Here is a 20,283-nt window from a genome sequence, read left to right on the forward strand (position 1 = left end):
GGTTTTAGCAGTGACATCCATACCAAAGAACAATTTAAAAGTAAGCCTTAACCACTCATCTATCACACAATGATATGGGAGAAACAAATATATATTTGGTGACAATTTACCAAAGTCTTTTGGAGAAGTCTACTTACCACCCTGCAGATAATTGAGTAAACTCCAGCTAACTATAGTTACCCTCAAGTCCTAACTACTTCCTCTATACTTTTTTCTCTTTTCCCCCTTTGGTACTATGCCCTGAAATATGGTGGCAACCATGGGCTTGTGTTTATTGCATGGTATGACAGTAATTTGCTGTCATCTTCACCAGATAACAGACTAGGAGTCTTCCTATTTTTGCTACTGGCAAATGTTAGAAGGTTTTACTCAACCAACTCCTGATATGGGGCTTGACTTCTAACTCAGAGGCAGAGACATTACCAGTACATCACCAGACCTTCCACCATCCAATGTTCACCTATCTCATGAACCTGTCAAGTTACAGAAAGTTAGGTAGAAGCATTCATGCAAAGCAGGTCAAAAATGGCACGTCATAAACTAATTGGATTTGAGGTAAATGCAAATTTTAAACTGTCATGAGATATATATTTCCTGTAGTGTCTAAGATAGTGAAAGTAGTTTGGTATAAATTTCCATTTAGATGATTAGAGTCTCACAGGTAGACAATTAGTACATTGTCTTGATTTTGATGCAAATTTTGGTAATTGCCTTCTTTATAGATAGATAGGCAAATTCAAGTTTTCTATTGGAAGCAGCTAAATTGGTATCCACTCTAGGCAAACACACAAATTCTTACAAATGCAGAATGACAGGCAGGCCCTGAAAGTTACTCCAGTCATAACATGTCAATTTCATGACTACATTCTTTCTATCACTGCTCGCCACCACAGCCATGGAATATCTCATGGGAGAGACAAAAACTTCAAAGTCTTCTCGTTCCTCTCCATGGGTTTGTAAGAAAGGAAATTGCTGGACTGTGGAGAAAGGGGTGGGGGAATGGAATCAAATCACTTTCAACAGTTGGCACAAACAAAATGAATCAAATTTTCTTCCGTTTTGTGCTATATCATGACTTGTCTTAGATGCTCCCCTTGTGGCCTCCTCTACATTGGGGAAACCAAGCAGAAGCTTGGGAACTGCTTTGCAGAACACTTATGCTTGGTTTGCACGAAACAACTACACCTCCCAGTCGCGAAGCATTTCAACTCCCCCCTCCCATTCCTCAGACGACATGTCCATCCTGGGCCTCCTGCAGTGCCACAACGATGCCATCCTAAGATTGCAGGAACAGCACCTCATATTCCGCTTGGGAGCCCTGCAGCCCCATGGTATCAATGTGGACTTCACAAGCTTCAAAATCTCCCCTCCCACTACCACATCCCAAAGCCAGCCCAGCTTGTCCCCACTTTTCTAACCTGTCCTTAGTCCCACCTATCCCCTCCTTCCACTTCAAGCCACACCCCCATCTCCTACCTACAAGCCTCCTGCCCCCTTGACCTGACCTATCCCCTCCCTAACTCACCATCTACACTCACCTTTACTGGGTCCATCCCCGCCGCTTTGACCTGTCTCCTCACCACCTATCTTCTCCTCTATCCATCTTCTATCTGCCTCCCCCTCTCTCGCTATTTATTTCAGAACCTCCTTCCCCTCCCCCATTCCTGAAAAAGGGTCTAGACCTGAAAGGTCAGCTTTCCTGCTCCTCTGATGCCACTTGGCCTGCTGTGTTCATCCAGCTCTACACTTTGTTATCTCAGATTCTCCAGCATCTGCAGTTCCTACTATCTCGTCTTAGATGAAGTGTCATTTCTGCAGGTGCAAACGCACTCCTGAAGAAGTAGCAGTAGGTGAGTTGCACAATAATCGTGAGTGAAATACTGAAAGATTTGCTTTGTATAGCACTAAGAACATCCCATGCAAAGGATCACTAAACTGAATCATGGCATGAGGGGATTAGCCTAAAACAAGAGATTGCATAGGATATATTCCCTCAAATTTGGAAGGATGAAAGGTGATATTGCTGAAGCAATTCTTAAGGGCCTTTACAGGGTTACATGCAAAGGAGTTTGCCTTTTCTGTGGAGTCTAGAACCATGGATCATACTAAATAAAAGTTCTGAGGAAAGGCCACCGGACCCGAAACGTTAACTCTGTTTTTTCCTTCACAGATGCTGCCAGACCTGCTGAGTTTTTCCAGCAACGTTTTTTGTTCCTGATTTACAGCATCCGTAGTTTTTTTTGATTTTTATTTACCATGGATCATATATTCATATCAGGGGATTGGCTATTTAGAATGCAATGAGGAAAAATTTGGAGTTGTGAAGATTTGGAATCGCACAGTTGAGTGAGCTGTAAACAGTCTGTGTTCAAGAGGGAGCATTAGATTTCTAAATACTAAGAAAATCAAAGGGTATGGAAAAGGCAAAATTTGATATAAATCAATTGTTATTAAATCGTACAGTACATTTGAATGGATGAATGGTCTTGTCCTACACGTTTGTGTTGTTTTAAGGGGAGGTATTTCTTACTCTTTGAAAGAACACCTTCCTCTTCAGAATGGACTCATAATAATTAAGACAAAATGGACAGCAAATGCCTTAGCAACATTTCAAGATTTTTGATTTTTTTTTGCTTGGCAAAGATCATGATATGAATTACATAAATACATTAAATGTGGCTTTCATACTATTGATCCTTGCCTCAGTGTAGTCAGGTCGGTGGTTCAATTCCCATACAAGACTTTTACACAAAATCTTGGTTGACAGTCGTTTGGTACTAACAGTGCTCCCCTATCAGAGCTCATTAAGTGTGAAGTATAAAGAAGGTTCTCCTAGCGTTACTGCATCATGTTCTGAAAATGATCAAGTGACGAAACACCTCAAAGTACTGGTGTACGGCTCAGAAGAGAACTTGAAAGCAAGCCAGTTTTCCAAATGCACCTCCTGCCCCTGCAGCAGCAGTAATATAACCCGTTTTTGTGATACTGATCCAATAGGGTTGATTTGCCTCTGTACTTGTGTGGTGGCTCAAAATAACTTTTTCAACATTTCACCAGCTAACCTGAAACACTACAGATTGAGACACTGGACTTTTTTTTGTACGTTGAACATTATACCTTTAGCTTGAAGTATTGGTTTTAATGCAATACTATTTTTTTTGAGGGGGGGAAGGTAGGGGCTGAGAAAGAGATCAAGAGAAACACGTTTGTGTTGATGAAAGGTGAGCGCTTAAAGTTGAGGAGAAACACTGAACAGAACTCATATGAAATCTTAGAAAGTTTACAGGATGGTTGGTGTGAAAAATTAAACACTATACTATATCATATTTTCAAGCTTACAAAATCTCCTTGTTAAGGTATGCTAGGAGAAAGACCTGTGACATTTCCAAGCTGGGAGTAGCACATGGGATAATGCAGACAGCTTTATTCTTTAATATAGCTCATGTAGCACTACCATGAAGTGAAATTTGAGTCTGCTTTCTTTCAGATGTAATGTTAAACAAAGACCTGACTGCATTTAGAAGTAGCTGTAAAAAGTACAACAGTCACTACTCTATAGTGCCAGAAGTTATCCAAAATCAAGATCACAAAATAAATTACCTGGTATCAATATCCTGTTTGACAGCTTGTAACACAAACTGGCTGCAACTTCAGCTATACGACAAGCCTTACACTTCAAAATACTTTGCTGGTTATAATGTGCTTTGCGCCGTCCACAACCTTGGATTATCCTAAAGAAATGCGAGCCTTCATTTATCAAAACCTTTTAATGCTGTAGTTTCCATTCCTGCAAATTTTTATCTGGATCTCAAGTCTGGCTCATGATCAGCATCTTATGCATCTGTTATTGGGCCCGAAACATTAACTCCCAATTTCTCTCCACAGATGCTGCCAGACCTGAGCTTTCCAGCAATTTCTTTTGGTTTCTGATTTAAGGCAGCATCCACAATTCTTTCAGATTTTATTATGTAATATTCTTTGCCCTCATCACTTGCTCCTCACTCATTTGAGTTTCTTATATTTTCTGATTCTTCTCAGAGCATAAAATAATTCAGTCCTTGTTCCCATTATTTCTCATCGTGTCATAGCTTAGAGCTCCTTCTCTCAAGAATTTAAAGTCTTCAAATTTAGACTTTGTTTATTGAAAATAGAACATAGAACAATACAGCGCAGAACAGGCACTTCGGCCCTCGACCTGTGAACTAATCTAAGCCCATCCCCGTGCACTATCCCATCATCATCCATCTGCTTATCCAAGGACTGTTTAAATGCCCATAATGTGGCTGAGTTAACAACATTTGCAGGCAGGGCATTGCATACCCTTACCACTCTCTGAGTAAAGAACCTGCCTCTGACATCTGTCTTAAATCTATCATCCCTCAATTTTTAACTAGGCCCCCTCATAATATTTAAATTTATTTAATATTCAAATTTATATTTTGTTTAAATTTCACTAATTTAGTTTTAACCATGACCTATCATCATTCTTAAGGTTCTCGCCAACTTTAACCAGCTCTACTATTCTCGAGTCAGTACCAAACAGTTAGGCCCAGCGCTATGCTTTTCTTCTTGCAGGGTTTTTAATCTAGACTGGCACTTGCACTATACTACTACACTGCCAGAAGTTCTATCTACTGAATTGGACATCAAACTGAGGCTATCCTTCTTCTACCACAGGTCGTCAGAGTCATACAACACAGAAACAGACCCTTTGATCCAACTCATCCAAGTTGACCAATTAGCTCCATTTGCCCATGTTTGGCTCATAACCCTCTAAACCTTTCCTATTCATTTGTCAGTCCAAATGTCTCTAAAATGTTGTGACTGTATCTGCATCTACCAATTCCTCCAGCCATTCATTCCAAACCACCCTCTGTGTGAAATGGTTGCCCCTCAGGTCCCTTTTAACTCTATCTTATCACAACTTAATTATGCCCTCTAATTTTGAAGTCCCCTACTCTTGGGAAAAGGCCTTGGCTATTCACCTTATCTATGCCCCTCATGATTTTAAAGGTCAGCCCTCAGCCTCCTATGATCCAGGGAAAACAATCCAAGCCCATCACCATAACTCAAACCCTCCAGAGTCCTGGTGACATCCTTGTCGACATTTTCTGCAGACTCTCCAACCTAATATTCTTCTTATAGCAACATGACTTTGAAAAGCAGGGTTTTGGATCCAACAGCCTGGCCAATATACATCCATTAACCAACATCACAAAATACTTGGTTATCACACCAAAGTGCTGCTGATAAGATCTTGTGTGAAAATTGGCTGCCATGTTTTGACATGTGACTATATTTCAAAACAGTATTTTATTTGCTGTGAAGCACTACAAAAATGTAACTTTAAAGACATGCTCCAATCCAGTACAACGATCAGAAATCTATTTCTGATCTACTTTCATGAAGAATTTTCAATTTCTTTTAAATAAGCTAACAAACTTGAATTCTGGAATAGATGTAAAATGCTGGGTCGTTTAGGCCTACTGCTGAAGCTAACTCAGTTACTCTCTAACAAAGGCTGGCACTTACTTCCTTTTATTCTGCACATCACAATTTTTTTAACTTTAACAACATTTGGTTAGGATTGGTCTCAGTTGTCTAGTTGTTACTGAAAGAGAGAAATTTTATCGACAGTGGGAAGAAACAAAAATGCAGATAAGAACTTCAGTAGCACAGTTCTGCAGAAGTGCAAGACCACCAGGAACTTTGCTGGCCACCCAGAGTCAACATAATTGAAGAAAATAGCACAATTACAAACAAATTATGAGTCTTTATTTGTGCATGGTTCTCAATATTTAGTTTATTTACAATTAAATAGTTTATGATAGAAAAAATCCCACATGGCCAAATCTAGTTTGGGTTAATCATAAGTGGAGAATGGGAAACAGTTTTAGATAAACTGAAACAAATTCATTATACGAAGTCCAGCAGGTTCCTACAAAGTTTTCAACTTAGATCTACTGACCCCATCGCCAGAATGCAAGGTTGAACCTCTTAAAGTATTAACACAAACACCAATACTGTATCAGTAAGCCAGTCCCCACACCAATCTTGGCCAGATTCCGTTGGGATGTTCAGAGAGTCAAATTCATATACTTCTGTCCACAATGTAGCCAGGAGATCACAGCAACATTGACAGGGGCTTGGTTTCAGGCAGCTGTGCTCTCAATCACACTCTGTACGACCTGAGAGAGACCACAAAAAAGGGGCCCCTAACGTCAAAGGAACAGAGATATCCAACAGTGTCACTGATCCATTGACATGATGATGACCAAATCACTTCCCAATCTGACAATTACAGACAGGTCCTCAAGCAGTGTTACTACTGAGGGTCACAACCTCTTTTCAATGCTTTGTTGAGAGCCACATACAGGGATTTCTGATCATGGTGAAAATGAACATGGGAGCAGCTATGACAGAGGAGGGTACATAGCGCATGTCCAGAAAATTTCACTTCCCAATAGTACTGTTTAAAAAGTAATGCAAGGCCAATTGGCAGCATACCTCCCACTCATTAAGGGATATGGGTAGAACAGGAAAGTGGAGTAGGTTAAAAGTTCAAAGTTCAGTCATGAGTTTGTTGAAGGAGAAAATACTCCAGCTTTCAGTGCTGACACTAGATGGGTCGCCATCAGCTTGTTGAGGAGAACCCAGGTACAGGAGAAATGGGCTGTCAATTCAGCCCAGGATTGCACTGATATCAGTACTATTGGAGAGTGTGCATTAACAGCATTCTTTCATAAAAGAGAATTAAAAGCTGAGAATTGTTTTCCACAGATGGCCCAAGAATCTTTTGTAATATGAAAGGCCTGTCCCCGTGTTTGAAGAGTTAATCAAATAAAATTAACACTACACAAATATAAACAGGGCCTCTTAAAAATATAAAAGTGAGAAGACTGAACTCAGACCTATTTATTTAATTTAGATTATTCTGGCAATTAAATACCAATGACCATTTCTAACTAGTTTAAAAACCTCTTCAGGCACCAATAGCAAATTTGACAGAAGCCTATTTTGTTCTCTACTTTCCAATGTAGTACATTAAATGTCAACATCAATTCACTTTCAATTATATATATTTTCAAGTAACACAATAGATTTACTAAAAAAAAAATCAAGCTTGCCCAAGGCCCAGGAGGGTCAGTTAGCAAATGCAATCTGAGAGATACCCTAACCTGTAAAAGAGGCCACAAACTAGAGGAATGAAGACAATTACTGTAAAGTGACAGATTTGATATTAGCTTTTTGAATTCCAAGTGCAGTGCCAAAATGGTATGCAATTGTTTGAATCTTCATTTTCTTAATTACACTTTTAAACTTAAAAGAGCAATTATACCACTTTCTTTACTGCAATTTGATTAACATTTAAAAACACTTTAAAAGTTGTACATAGGGGAACAAAAATAGCATCATTTATAGCTTGCTTGGCACAAATAAAAGCTTTATCTGTATTTAACCTATATGTATTGATTTAATCTGAATTAAAGTTAATAAAGATTGTTTTAAAAATACATATCAGATACCTTTTAGAAGATTGGAGCAGAAATGAATTGTCAAAACTTTAAAACTGCCAGCATGTACTATTAAGATGAGAGTTAAAACTCGAGATAAAATTAGACGTCATTAGACCCAATACTATAAACTGGCTTCAGTTGGATTCATTTCTACACAGGGATACAATGGGTCCAATGAGGATGCAGGTTGGATGAGATCAATCAAAACAAAACTGTATATTAACATAAAACAAGTCTCAGGTGAACTTGATGTCTATAACCTGACATACACACATGGAATATTCATTAAAGAACACCGATTCTGGGCAAACTAAATTAAACCTTTTTTAAAAACCTTCAATTCTGAAGGAGAGAATGACTAAAACCAGATTTGGCCATTGGTTATTTCCCCCCAGAATTGATCTTTAAAAGTTCAAATAGTGGGGGTTCAAAGTCTGACATTACAGCTGAATACAAAAATGAAGGTTAGAGAGTGAGTACAGTCAATATCAATACAGTTGCAGAGTTAAGAGTTAGAAAAAAAATCATACCAAGAAATGCGTTTAACTATAAAATGCAAAAATATATTACAGACAAGGAACTAAATACTTATATCAATTTTTCTTTTATAAAAATGTAAACATTTATATACACACGCACACAATCTGACTGACTTAAACATTAAGATTCTGCAAGCACCATGATTGGAATTCAATAAATTTGTTATAGGATATTTCAACCATGGGAAATGGATGGTTGGGAAAATGAATGGCTGATTTTCATTCTGTATCTGGCCATTTCATCCTGATAATATGCACCTGCACCAGTCAAGTGAAAAAGACAAATACTAAACCCCCGCCACTCCCAAATGCATCTGGTATATAAATATCCAGAAGAGACAAATGTGGCATAGGCCTCCAAAGAGCCATATTTCCAATACTAAAAAAAGACAGCATACCTGAGGCACTGGCAGATGTCAAAACCTCCCCTTTAAATACTATGCTCTCAGTGGCCTGGACAAGATAAAATAAGCATGAAACAGTCACTGAGTGCATAGTGCAATTTAACTTTTTCAGCTGCCAAACTACTTTTAAAAGTTTGAAACAAGTCTGGTCAGGATTCCGAAACAATCCAAATGGAGTTTATTCAATTGATTGACTATAGGCCCAAAGAGACCATAGTGCCACAAATGCCTTTACATACAATAACTCGTATTCTAAGCCCCCATCAAATCCAAATTTACAGGGATGTGGGGGATCTGAAACAAAAAAGTAAAGTGCAATGAACTGTTCAATACAGCAATGCAGATGCGTTCCAACTATAATTTAAGAATACTCCAAACGCAGTATTATTTCTTATCTCCTACTGTGAGCAAGAGAACAGTGATCACTTCCATGGGGTACAGTGGTGTAGTTATATTTCCAAACTAACAATGCAGAAAACATGAATTCAAATCCCATTGAGAAACATGATTTGAATACATTTTTGAAAAAGGGATCCAGAAATAAATTTTATAATTTGGTGCATGACAACAAATATGTCAAACCATCTGAAACACTGGTTCAATAAAGCACTTGAGGGAAGGAAACTTGCCCTTTTTTTTGTTGAACAGACTGCAGTTTCACATCCTTAAAAGTGAGAGCCCTTTGGGGCCTCGCACAACACAGATGGTTGGGAAATAAATGATAAACTAAGACGCGTGATGATTTTGTAGTGAGCAATTCATAAAAAACCTCACACTTTTTTTGCTGAACTTGGCTAGAAAGTCATATAAAAAGCAAGAAAGTGAAGAAAGAAAAAACTAAAATGAGATCAGAATCAGAACAACATACACAAATTACATAGCAGGAAGCTGAGATCACACTACAAAGCAGCAAGGATGGGTTGCTAAGGTGACCAAGGAGGAATACAGAATCCTTCCCTCTATTAACTAAAGCAGATGATCTAAAATCAGGGACACAACAAAAAATGGCACAAAACAGCTCACACACAATAGGAAAGATGTGATTGCACTTGAGGGTACAAGAATGCTACCCAGACTGGAGAATTTGAATTGTGAGGAAAGACCGGATACACTAATTGCTTCCTTTCGAAGAGAGACGGCTAAGGGCAGGCGTAACTGAAATGTATCAAATTAAGGGGTCTTTCCTATGCACTTCATCTGCTTAAGGGATCCATAACAATGTGATGTCAATTTAGGTTGAGAGGTAAGGGGTTCAGAGGTTATTACAGAAAAATGATTTTCACTAGGATGAGGCGGTTCCGGAACCCACCGCCTGATAGGGTAGTAGAGGAAAAAACTTCAACAACAATTAAAAATAACCTAGATATATAGGTGAAGTGCCATAAACTCCACGGCTACAGACAAGGGGTTGGAAAGTGGGATTAGGCAGAGTGCTTTCTTGTCAGACACAATGGGCCAATGGCTGCTTTGTCTGCTGAAGAATTCAACCCTTAATAATGCATCTTAATAAGTGACTTTATTGGTCACTTCCTTTCTTGAGAAATAGCTGGGCTGCAAGACCAAGCTACCACTAAAATCAAGAGTAAGGGAAATGACTGGCAAATGGTAAAATACTGAATAGTATGCAACAAAAATGTAAAGGACTAAAACTTGAAATAAAATGGAAAACTTTTGAAATGGGCAAGAGGCCAACCTACATCAAGAAAGAGAGATGTGTATTCTTCATTAGATTAATTAGGCTTTTTGCAAACATGTACAAAAACTGGCAAACCAGCCATGTGTTTCCAACAATCTCCATTTCTATTACTTGACTATGATCTGGCAAGCTTGGGTAAACAGGGGTGGAGATGACTACTCAAAAAATTGTGATCGGATGTGGATTTTCTGACTGGCAAGGAACAACCCGTGTACAATAAAGGAACTTTTTAAAAAACTATATTTTATATAAACATGTTGTAATCTGACCATTTCGCAATAAAATAGAAATATTTTAAAAACCTGTCCATAATACCATTCCCAACCACACATTTTTACCTGCCATGTGCCACGGGGATTTTGTCAGTTTTATTTTTTGGTCCCAAATTGTTTATATAAAAATTCAAAAATTACATGTGATCAGCAAGCTATCCTTCAATGATGAGATCCCAAAAGTTCATCCAAATCAATTATCCATTCCTCTGTAGTCCTGTTTTTCAATAGAGAGTCCATCAAGTCTGTATCTCCAGGTAACCCCTGAACTGAGCTACCACCAGACTGGTTACCATAGTTAAAAGGTAGTTCCTGGCTTGAGCCTCTTACCTGGTAAACCTGGTTGCATTGGAGGTTGCCCCTTGCGGCCATTTGTTGGCCGGAAGCAAAGTTAGTCATGTCCGGAATGGACTGGTTTAAACTAGGGATAGTCTGCTGCAAGGGTTGGTTTGTCCGTGACAGAGGTCCACCTAATGCAGGTATCACTTGGTCACCAACAGTTGAGTTGATGGATCCCACTGGTCTGACTGACGCAAGACCTGCACGAGACATTCCCTGCACAAATTGCTGGCTGGCAAATTTAGGCCGAGACGGACGCACATGGAAGGTTGAGGTACTGCTGAATGCTACTAGATTGCTGTTTGTCTGATTTTGGTTATTTATGCTTTGCAAAGATTGACTGGGCCATGTTGGATTTTGGCTTACCACAGCACCTGGTAACCTCTGCAAGTGGGTCTTTGAGACAGGCTGGTTCACCGTTCCTTTGTTGTGTTGCTGTTGTGCATGGTTTGAGCTGTTGAGGTGATTTTGACCGTATCCTGTTACCATGGGAGTTCCTTGAGTCATACTAGGTTGCATCTGCAATGTATTTGAATGCTGCCCATTTCCAATTGTGCCCTGGGCAGAATGTGGAAGCATTTGGTTCACATTTGACCCTACATTGTACATTCCCTGTTGGACATTGTGCATATTACCGTACTGAGATGCTCCTAGTTCCGACTGACCAGCAGCAGAACTACTGGAGGAGGCAGAACTCTGGCTTTGCCCAATCTGGATCATGCTTTGATTCTGAGGGAACAACCGTGAGCTGCTTGCATTCACAGCAGCCAGATTTCCAACCGTTGGAAGAACTTGAGGGGGACCTATGAAATGGAGCACAACAATGAGAAAATTAACTCCCAATAAATAAAAGTCAACTTTATTAAGAGAGAGGTCTAGTAAAGCAGTCCTCTGATCCTGACCAAAACATCATTAACGACAAAAAAAGGTTTCTGTCTCAATTACAAATAGCAACTGTGTAGCCTGAGTGTCTCTGTCCCATTATCAATAATGCGTATACTTAGCTGTAGTAACACCAGGAGCTCTGAGAGTGGCACCTGAACTGGAGTCAAATCATGGGTTCAAACTATATTCCAGAATTTCAGGATTATACTTTCAGACAGAGATGGTACTGCACTGTCAGAAGTGTCACTTACCAGATGAAATGTTAAACAGTATTTATCTGCCCCCTAAGATGGTGCAACGATCCCAATACACTACTGTGAAGAACAGCTGAGTTCTCCCAAAAGACCAGGAATACTTATTCTTGGAGATATCTATCACTCAAACAACACCAAAAATAATCACTTGGTGAATATCACAAACACATCCTTGTCAGGCCACTGCTTTTATTACATTTTAATAGTGGCTGTTGTGCAAAATACAGAATGTAAAAGCATCTTTAGGAGTCCCGAAGCTACAGTAAGTATTATGGAATTAAAGTGTTTCTTTTTGTTAAATATCTTTAAAAATATTAAGATGGAAATGCAAGATGGTGAAGGACACAATACGAAGCAACTGATATTGTGTCCATTTTTTTAAAAGAAAGTATGTTTTTTGGCATTGAGTGATGTTGGTAAGGTCAAATGCAGTGCCAATCCTTCGCTGCCTTACAAAGATTAGGTGCGTTAAGTCTTTGTAGTAAAAGTCAGCTGCAAATTGCAGGGGCTTGGTCTAGTGAGTGAAGGAAGTGTGATAATATAGCCACATCAGGACGAAATGCGGCTTGCAGGTAAAGCCAGACACACAAGTCTTTCCCATTTTATATAATTAAACTTCTGCAATCCATGAAGAACATTAAATTCTTTATATCATGAGTCAACCTTGCAGTCGGAGTCATGCTGAAGCAGTCTGTGAAGAGTGTTCTTAGCGACACATCACTGTCAAGCAGTCTGGGAAGTGTGTCCTTGCAGTCGAAGTCACGTTGAAGCATTCTGGGAAGGAGCAGACAACGTGTCCAGACTCGTTGAGTTAGGGAAGGGCAGCAGCAGCAGCAAAGGTGATGTCACAGAGAAGCTATGGTTTGGCTGACTTGGAGGGCCTATATTAAAAGGACTGGCCTTAATAGTAGTAGATTCAGAAAGGAGAATATTAATTTAGGGACTGTACAAAAATAATATAATAGAGTAATAATATAATATAATAGAGTAATATAATAATAAGAGTTGATAGCCAGAGACTATTTCCCAGGGCAGAAATGGCTAGCACGAGGGGTCATAGTTTTAAGCTGGTTGGTGGAAAGTATAGAGGGGATGTCAGAGGCGGGTTCTTTACAGAGAGTTGTGAGAGCATGGAATGCGTTGCCAGCAGCAGTTGTGGAAGCAAGGTCATTGGGGTCATTTAAGAGACTGCTGGACATGCATATGGTCACAGAAATTTGAGGGTGCACACATGAGGATCAATGGTCGGCACAACATTGTGGGCTGAAGGGCCTGTTCTGTGCTGTACTGTTCTATGTTCTATGTTCTAATATTTTTGAAACCAATAAAACCTAATTAATTTTATTAGGAATAGTAATACAGGCGAAGGGTTGTCCGTGCATGATGTTGGAGTTAATGGAACCCATTGCAAGCCACAGTGACCACATCTGCAGTAAGTGTCTGCAGCTCAAGGAACTTCACCTCAGTTGAAGAGCTGGAACGTGAGCTTTAGACATTGTAACACATGTGGGACTGGGAAAATTACTTTGTTACTGTGTTCTAGTCAGTCATATCCCGTAGATTAAGTATTTCAAATTTGGCCAGTAGTCAGGGGCAGGAGAGTGTGACAAGTGAGGCAGGTGGCAATGACCCTGAATATTGCATTGGAGGAGCCTCAGTTCTGACCTTGCCCAACAGGCGTGAGATACTTGCTCACTGTACGGATGATGAAAGAGTCGGTAGGAAGGATGGGCAAAGTGACCATGCACCATGGTCTGGAATCCATGTAGGCAGGGACAGCACAAAGTAATATGGAAGGGGATTCCAAAACTGGGGGCAAGATAGCACCCTTATGAGCTGTCCCCACATAATGTGCTGCCTAGCTAGCGACGAGAATCCACGCCAACCAGACATCCCAAAGTGACCTAGTCCCATTTACCAGCATTCAGCCCATACCCCTCTAAACTCTTGCCATTCATATGCCCAACTAGAGGCCTTTTAAATGTTGTAATTTTACCCAAATCCATCAATTCCTTCTGCAGCATGCTCCATACACGCACCACCCTCTGGGTGAAAGCTACTCCTCAGATCCTTTTTAAAATCTTTCCCCTCATACCTTAAACCTATGTCTTCTAGGTTTGCACTTCCACCCTGGGAAAAAGACCTTGGCTCTTCACATTTTCTATGCCCCTCATGATTTTATAAACCTCTATGAAGGTCACCCCTCAAACTCAAGCGGTTCAGGGTAAAAAGCCCCAGGTATTCAGTCCCAGCAATATACTTGTAAGTCTTTTCTGCACACTCTCAAGTTTAATAAACTCCTTCTTGTAGAGGCTCAACCAGCATCGTCTGCAGCATTCTAAAAGTGGCCTCACCAATGTCCTGTACAGGCGCAACATGATGTTCCAATCCTATACTCAATGTTCTGACCAATAAAGGCAAGTGTACCAAATGCCTTCTTCACCACCCTGTCAACTTGCAACTCCGCTTTCAAGGATAATGCACCTGCACCCTTAGGTGTTTGTTTGGCAAAACTTCCCAGGCTCCTAATGCTAATTGTACAAGTCCTGCCCTGGTTTGTCTTACCAATATGCAACAACTCAATATTTATCACAAGTCAGCTTGAAAAGATATTGGAGAGGGAGGGGGAGGTTCCAATTGTTATCATCCGTGTTGGCGCCAACAACCGAGGTAAGAGGACTGTTAAGGGAATATCAGGAATCAGGAGAAAATTAAAAAGGATCTCGAAGGAAGTAAATATGTAGCTAAAGAAGTGATATCGAAAAGAAGAGTTGAATTTCATGGGGTACTGGCATCAATTTTGGGACAGGCACATCTTATATGGAACCAGGATCCTAGCAGAAAGGCTAAATAGCGTTGTCACAACCAGTTCAGTTCAGACTCGGGAGTGATTACTAAGATTTCCAGAAGTAACAGGACAGAATATGGAAAGGGTCAGGAAGTCTTCAGGCACAACAGATGAGGGAACAACAAAGGGGGTTAATCAACTCAGGACTGAAGATATTATACTTAAACGTCCACAGTATATGAAACAAAGTAAATGAGCTTGTAGTGCACATTGAAACTGGCAGCTGCAATATTGTGGGAATCTAAGGTTTTGGAGATTTGTAGCTCGGGTTGTGGATGTTGAGATTGGTTGGCTCACCGAGCTGTTTTGTTGTTCCACTTATGTTTTGTTACCGTGCTTGGTAACATCCTCAGTGCAGCCTCTGATGAAACGTCGATGTGTTTTCCTGCCTGGTTTTTAAACTCTGGGGTCTGTTGCGATGGATTGCCTCACTTCTGGGTTTCCTCTGTAGTGGGATGTATATGGGGTCAAGTTCAGTGTGTTTATTAATAGCATGCTTCATGGACTGCCATGCTTCCAGGAATTCCCGAGCTTGTCTCTGCCTAGCCTGTCCCAGGATCTTGGTGTTGTCCCCGTTGAAGTCATGGTTCTCCTTGTCCATGTGGATTGAGATGAGGGAGTATCGGTCGTGTCCTTTTGTAGCCAGTTGGTGTTCATGTACTCTTGTTATTAGTCAAAACTCGCTAATTCTTGTTATTAGTTTCCTTCCTGCTTGTAGAGTTTCTCGCAGTCTCTGCAGGGGATATTGTAGATGATATTGGTCCTGTCCATGGCGGGGAGTGGGTCTTTAGATTGGGTGTGCACTTGTCCTAGGTTTGATGTGGACTTCTGTGCCACTCTGGTGCTCAGTGGTCGTACAAGACTTGTGGTGAGTTCTGACGTGTTCCTGATGTAGGGTAGTATGATGAGTTTGTCGGGGCATGTAGAATCTTTGGCATAGTGGAGGATGTGTTCAAGGATAATGGATATCCAAAGAACTTGGTCAGGGGATGCCTCCAGGAACAAACCAGCTTGGCGAGCCAACCAACCTCAATATTGTGGGAATCACAGATGTGCCTGTAAAGGGATCAGGGCTGGGAATTAAATATCCAAGGATACACGTCCTATCATAAGGATAGGGAGATAAGCAGAGCAGGCAGGTTTACTTTGATCGTAAGGAATGAAATTGATTAAAGTAAGAAGTGGTATAGCATTGAAAGGCTTAGAATTGGTGTTGGTAGAGTTGAGGAACTGCAAAGGAAAAGAAAAACACCATGGGGGTTATGTAGAGGCCCAGAGCAGTAATCAGGAAAGGAGGCAGAAAATAAATCAGAAGATAGAATCGACTTGGAAGGAAGGCACCATGATAATCATCATGGGCGAGTTCAAAACTCAAGTGGGCAGAGAAAATCAGGTTAGTAGCAGATTTCAAGAGAAGAAATTTATGGAAAGTCCGAGTTTTTTTTCTAGCATCTTGTGGTACAGCACAGTAAGAAATATGCACGTCTGGATTTAGCAATGATTAAGGAAGCGGATTTGACTACTTGATTAAAGTGAAGGAATCTCTCAGGGGCAGTGACCACAATATGATAGACTTCACCCTACAGTCTGAGAGGGAGAAGATGGAATAAGATATAATGGAATTAAAATTAAATAAATGTAACTGCTGTTAAAAACCATGCACATGTGACAGTGTGAAGGAAGCTTAAACCATAATAGGTTCTTGAACAGGTCAATGAGAGATCACAGAATTACAGACAGGGGAGTGGGAAACGCGCAAATATTGGAGTCTAGAATACTCAATGTTAGTGGAATCTGATTTTACAAGCAATTTTAATAAGGGAGTTGGACAAGTGGTTGAGAATAAGGAACTTAAATTTATAGACAAGAAGGGATGTGGGTTCGAGGCAGAACTGCACTTTCAAATAGGAACAATGTATAAAATATGCTGTATGGCGCACTAAATTTCTGATTTTATGAATGAGATGCAGGAGTTACAGAACCCAGTGACATGTTCAACATTAAATTTAACTTAGCGAAGTAGAATGAATTTCATGTTTATTATTTATCAATGCCAGGCCAGCATTTTGATCACCTCCAACTGAACGTGCATTGGTCTTGGTCTGCTACCTTCCTGAACTAATTTAAGTACATCCAGTGATGTTGTAGAGGGAGCTCAAAAACCTGGCAATGAAGGAACATTGATATATCCATCAGGATACTGCTTGGCTTGGAAGCAAACTTACAGCTGATGGCTGCCCTTGTCTGAATGGTAGCGCTTGTTCAGTTTGGAAAACATTTAGTGACTTTGCCTCTGCAGCATTCTTTGGTAAAGAATTCCACAAGCTCACCACACCAAATGATGAAATCTCTTCTCCATCTTGGTCCAAAAATAGCCTACCATGGGTTCTGAGATGATGATCGATTATTCTGGATTTTGTGGCTTGTGGATGCCCACATCCAGTCCGTTTAGTCCTGATCGAATTTTGTACGTTTCAATCTGATTCCCTCACAATCTTCAAAACCCCAGAAAGTACAGGCCCCGTTGATCGAATACCTGCTCAAAAGACAAGCCTGCTCCGGAGGAATCAGTCCTGTAAACCTTTGCTGCACTCCTTCTGTGGTGATAGGTTTTAGATAAGGAGACCAAAACTATACACAAGACTTCAATTATGGTTGCATCATGGCCCTGTACAGATGAGATCCATTAGCTCAGTTGCCTGGACAGCTAGTTTACGATGCAGAATGACACCAACAGCACAAGCTCAGTTCCCATACTGGCTGAGGTTACCATGAAAGCTTTTCCTTCTTAATAGCTCATCCCTTGCCGAGGCATGCTGACCCCAAGGTTAAATCATCACCAACTGGGTCTCTCTCTAATGAGATTAAGCAGCCCTATGTGATTCGCTGGGACAGTGGTAACTTTTTTACTGCAGCAAAGTACCGTTAGAACTGTACTGAAACCATTTTGTAATGAAAGCCAGCATATCATTGTCTTCCTATCTAGGTATTGCACCTACGTGCTTGATTTCAATGACTAGTGTTCACATACAACCTGGGTCCCATTATACATCAGCACTTCCTACCTTAGACAACATATTACAGGGGGTCCTCTTATGGTGTCTTGGAAGTGTCCCTACCCCGTACCAGGAAGCCCAAGTTCAGGTCTTTCCTACTCCAGACATGTGCAATAAAATCTCGGAACAGGTTGATCAGGAAAAAAATGTAGAAGCTCTCTCAGTCTGCTTTTCTGTTCCTTGCAAATGCCTCTCATACTCTATTTTTCTCCTCTCAATCAACATCTGGGCCCTCTTTTGTTGAATTCTAAACTGTTGCCCACGTTTCCTACTTTTACTAGCAAATTAAATAATTCATCTTTGGATCTAATATTAGCCTTAATTTCATGTGTTAACCACAATTGGGCTACTTTTGCTACGGTACTCTGTCACCTTGGAATAATGTATAATAGCTGCATACCACATATTTCTTCCTTAAGCATTAACCATTGTCTGTCTACTGTCATGCCTTTTAATTAAATCAGCTCAGCTTTTTGTTTGGAAATCACGCGGCCTCAAGGACTCAACATTAAATTCAATAACTTTCATCATTGATCACAGTCAGAAATCATACAACACCAGGTTACAGTTCAACAGGTTTATTTGAAAACACAAGCTTTTGGACCCTGACTTCTCCACATATTAGAGAGAGAGGAAGTATTGGACATAGAACTTACAAATAAAAGATCAAAGGGTCACAACACTGACAAGGATGTTTTAAACAAACCTAAGGTGCTGCTAAATCTTTAATCAGTTAGGTTTTTAATTGATTAGTGTGTAAATCCCTGAATTCCTTTCAAGTCACTGTCCTGAGAGAACTAAAGATTTTATCAGTGTAGTGTAAACAAGAGGTGACATTTTAGGTCAGACAATGGATGCTAGGTATGAGGCCTTGATAAGAATCTGTTTGCGGTTCGGGTTGGAGTCAGACTGGTTTTATTTCTAAAGTAGGAATTTATAAAACCCTACACTGACTGTATATAAATTGTGTGCTTGTTGAACACCACAGAATGGACCTCTAACACCCGGGCGAGGAGTCAGGCTCCAAAAGTTTGTTTTCAAAAAACCTGGTGGACTATAACCTGGTGTTGTGTGATTTCTGACCTTGTCCATCCCAGTCAAACACTGGCGTCTCCACATGATGGTCACTGATCACTGATCACAACCTTGCAAGTTTATTTTACGCAAACCCTGGGCCTGTAATGACATGGGCTGCTTTGAGCACAGCCAACCCATTCTCCCCTGTTCATAGAGTCACTGGACTCAAAATGTTAACTCTGCTTTCTCCCCACAGTTGCTGTCACATCAGATTAGTTTCTCCAGCAATTTCCGCTTTGCCTTTTAATGAGACTATCCAATCTATCATAGTCAATTCACCCTCTTACCTTTACGGTCATTTTGTTTAGATTTAGCATCCTAGCTTTGGCTACAATTTCTTCACTTCCAAAGAAGAATTCTAGCATGTTATGACCTATTTTCTTAAAGGACTTCATACATTATTAATTAACCCAATTAACACATTGCACAAAAACAAATCTAGGATAACTTGCTGTCAAGTTGGTTCCTCAATGTACTGGTCTAAAATACCACCTTGCACACACTCCAGCAACAGTAGCATGGTGGAGGCATTCCTCATGTGGTTTGCCCAGTCTGTATGTCGATTAAAGTCATCAATGATTATTGTAGCACCTTGACTTTACTAACTTCCTGTTGAATACAATCCCCTAGCACACTATGACTGTTTGGAAGCTCCCACAAATGTCTGGTCCCCATCTGGGGACAAATGTATCATGAACATTACCTCTACAAGTGGTATTAATTCAAATAATTGGCTGCATACTTACCCTGAAACTGGTTAACTTGCTCAACACGGTACTGGTTTTGCTGCTGGTCTTGATATTGAGGCGGGGGCCTTGTGAGGTGCCTCTGCAATTGTTGTTCCTGCTGTTTTCTTTGCTTCTCCTGAAAGATGAAAAGGTGAAACTCATTAGGACTGGACTGATCAATCCAAGCTACAAATTTTTATCAGATGTGGAGCTTTTTCTGTGAATTTATCGCTGTACCATAAAGTGTGAATAGGACTCGGACAGCAACACGATAAAGACTTGCGTTTGTCAGTTTCAGCAAAGCAGTACACGGATTTAAAACCAATCCACTGTGCAATACCAACTATAACAAACGGACAAAATAAAACTAAATCTCTGCAAAGACAGCTTGGTGCTTTTAAAAGATGATATCTGTAGAAAAGAACACTTCAAACATATGAGTGTATGCTGTAAAGTTGTCCCAGCATGTGGACATGTGGCTGAAGCTGTAATGACGCACAGAAAGTAATGAAGGTAGTTTTATATGTTGCACAAGATGTCAGTGTCACAGGGTAAATCAGCATTTGTTGCTCATCCCTAATTGTCCTGGAGAAGATTGTGGTGAGCCACGTCTTGAATTGCTGCAGTCAGTGGGGTTCAGAAACACCAACATTTTTTTTAGGAAGGGA

At 40.3% G+C, this 20,283-nt stretch overlaps 1 protein-coding gene across 1 annotated transcript in view; it reads right to left on the minus strand.

The window, feature by feature from the left end:
- Nucleotides 1–5,786: 5,786 nt before the first annotated feature.
- The window catches only part of maml1 (mastermind-like transcriptional coactivator 1), a 76,240-nt gene continuing 61,743 nt past the window's right edge, over nucleotides 5,787–20,283 (minus strand). Inside the window, exons 4-5 of the mRNA XM_048543771.2 lie at nucleotides 19,634–19,751; nucleotides 5,787–11,570 (exon numbers count right to left, since the gene is read on the minus strand). Coding sequence (XP_048399728.2) covers nucleotides 10,591–11,570; nucleotides 19,634–19,751 — 1,098 coding nt within the window. The 3' untranslated portion in view covers nucleotides 5,787–10,590. The remainder of the gene's footprint in view (nucleotides 11,571–19,633; nucleotides 19,752–20,283) is intronic.

The sequence above is a fragment of the Stegostoma tigrinum genome, chromosome 13, assembly GCF_030684315.1.
Source record: "Stegostoma tigrinum isolate sSteTig4 chromosome 13, sSteTig4.hap1, whole genome shotgun sequence".
Classification (NCBI taxonomy): Eukaryota; Metazoa; Chordata; class Chondrichthyes; order Orectolobiformes; family Stegostomatidae; genus Stegostoma; species Stegostoma tigrinum.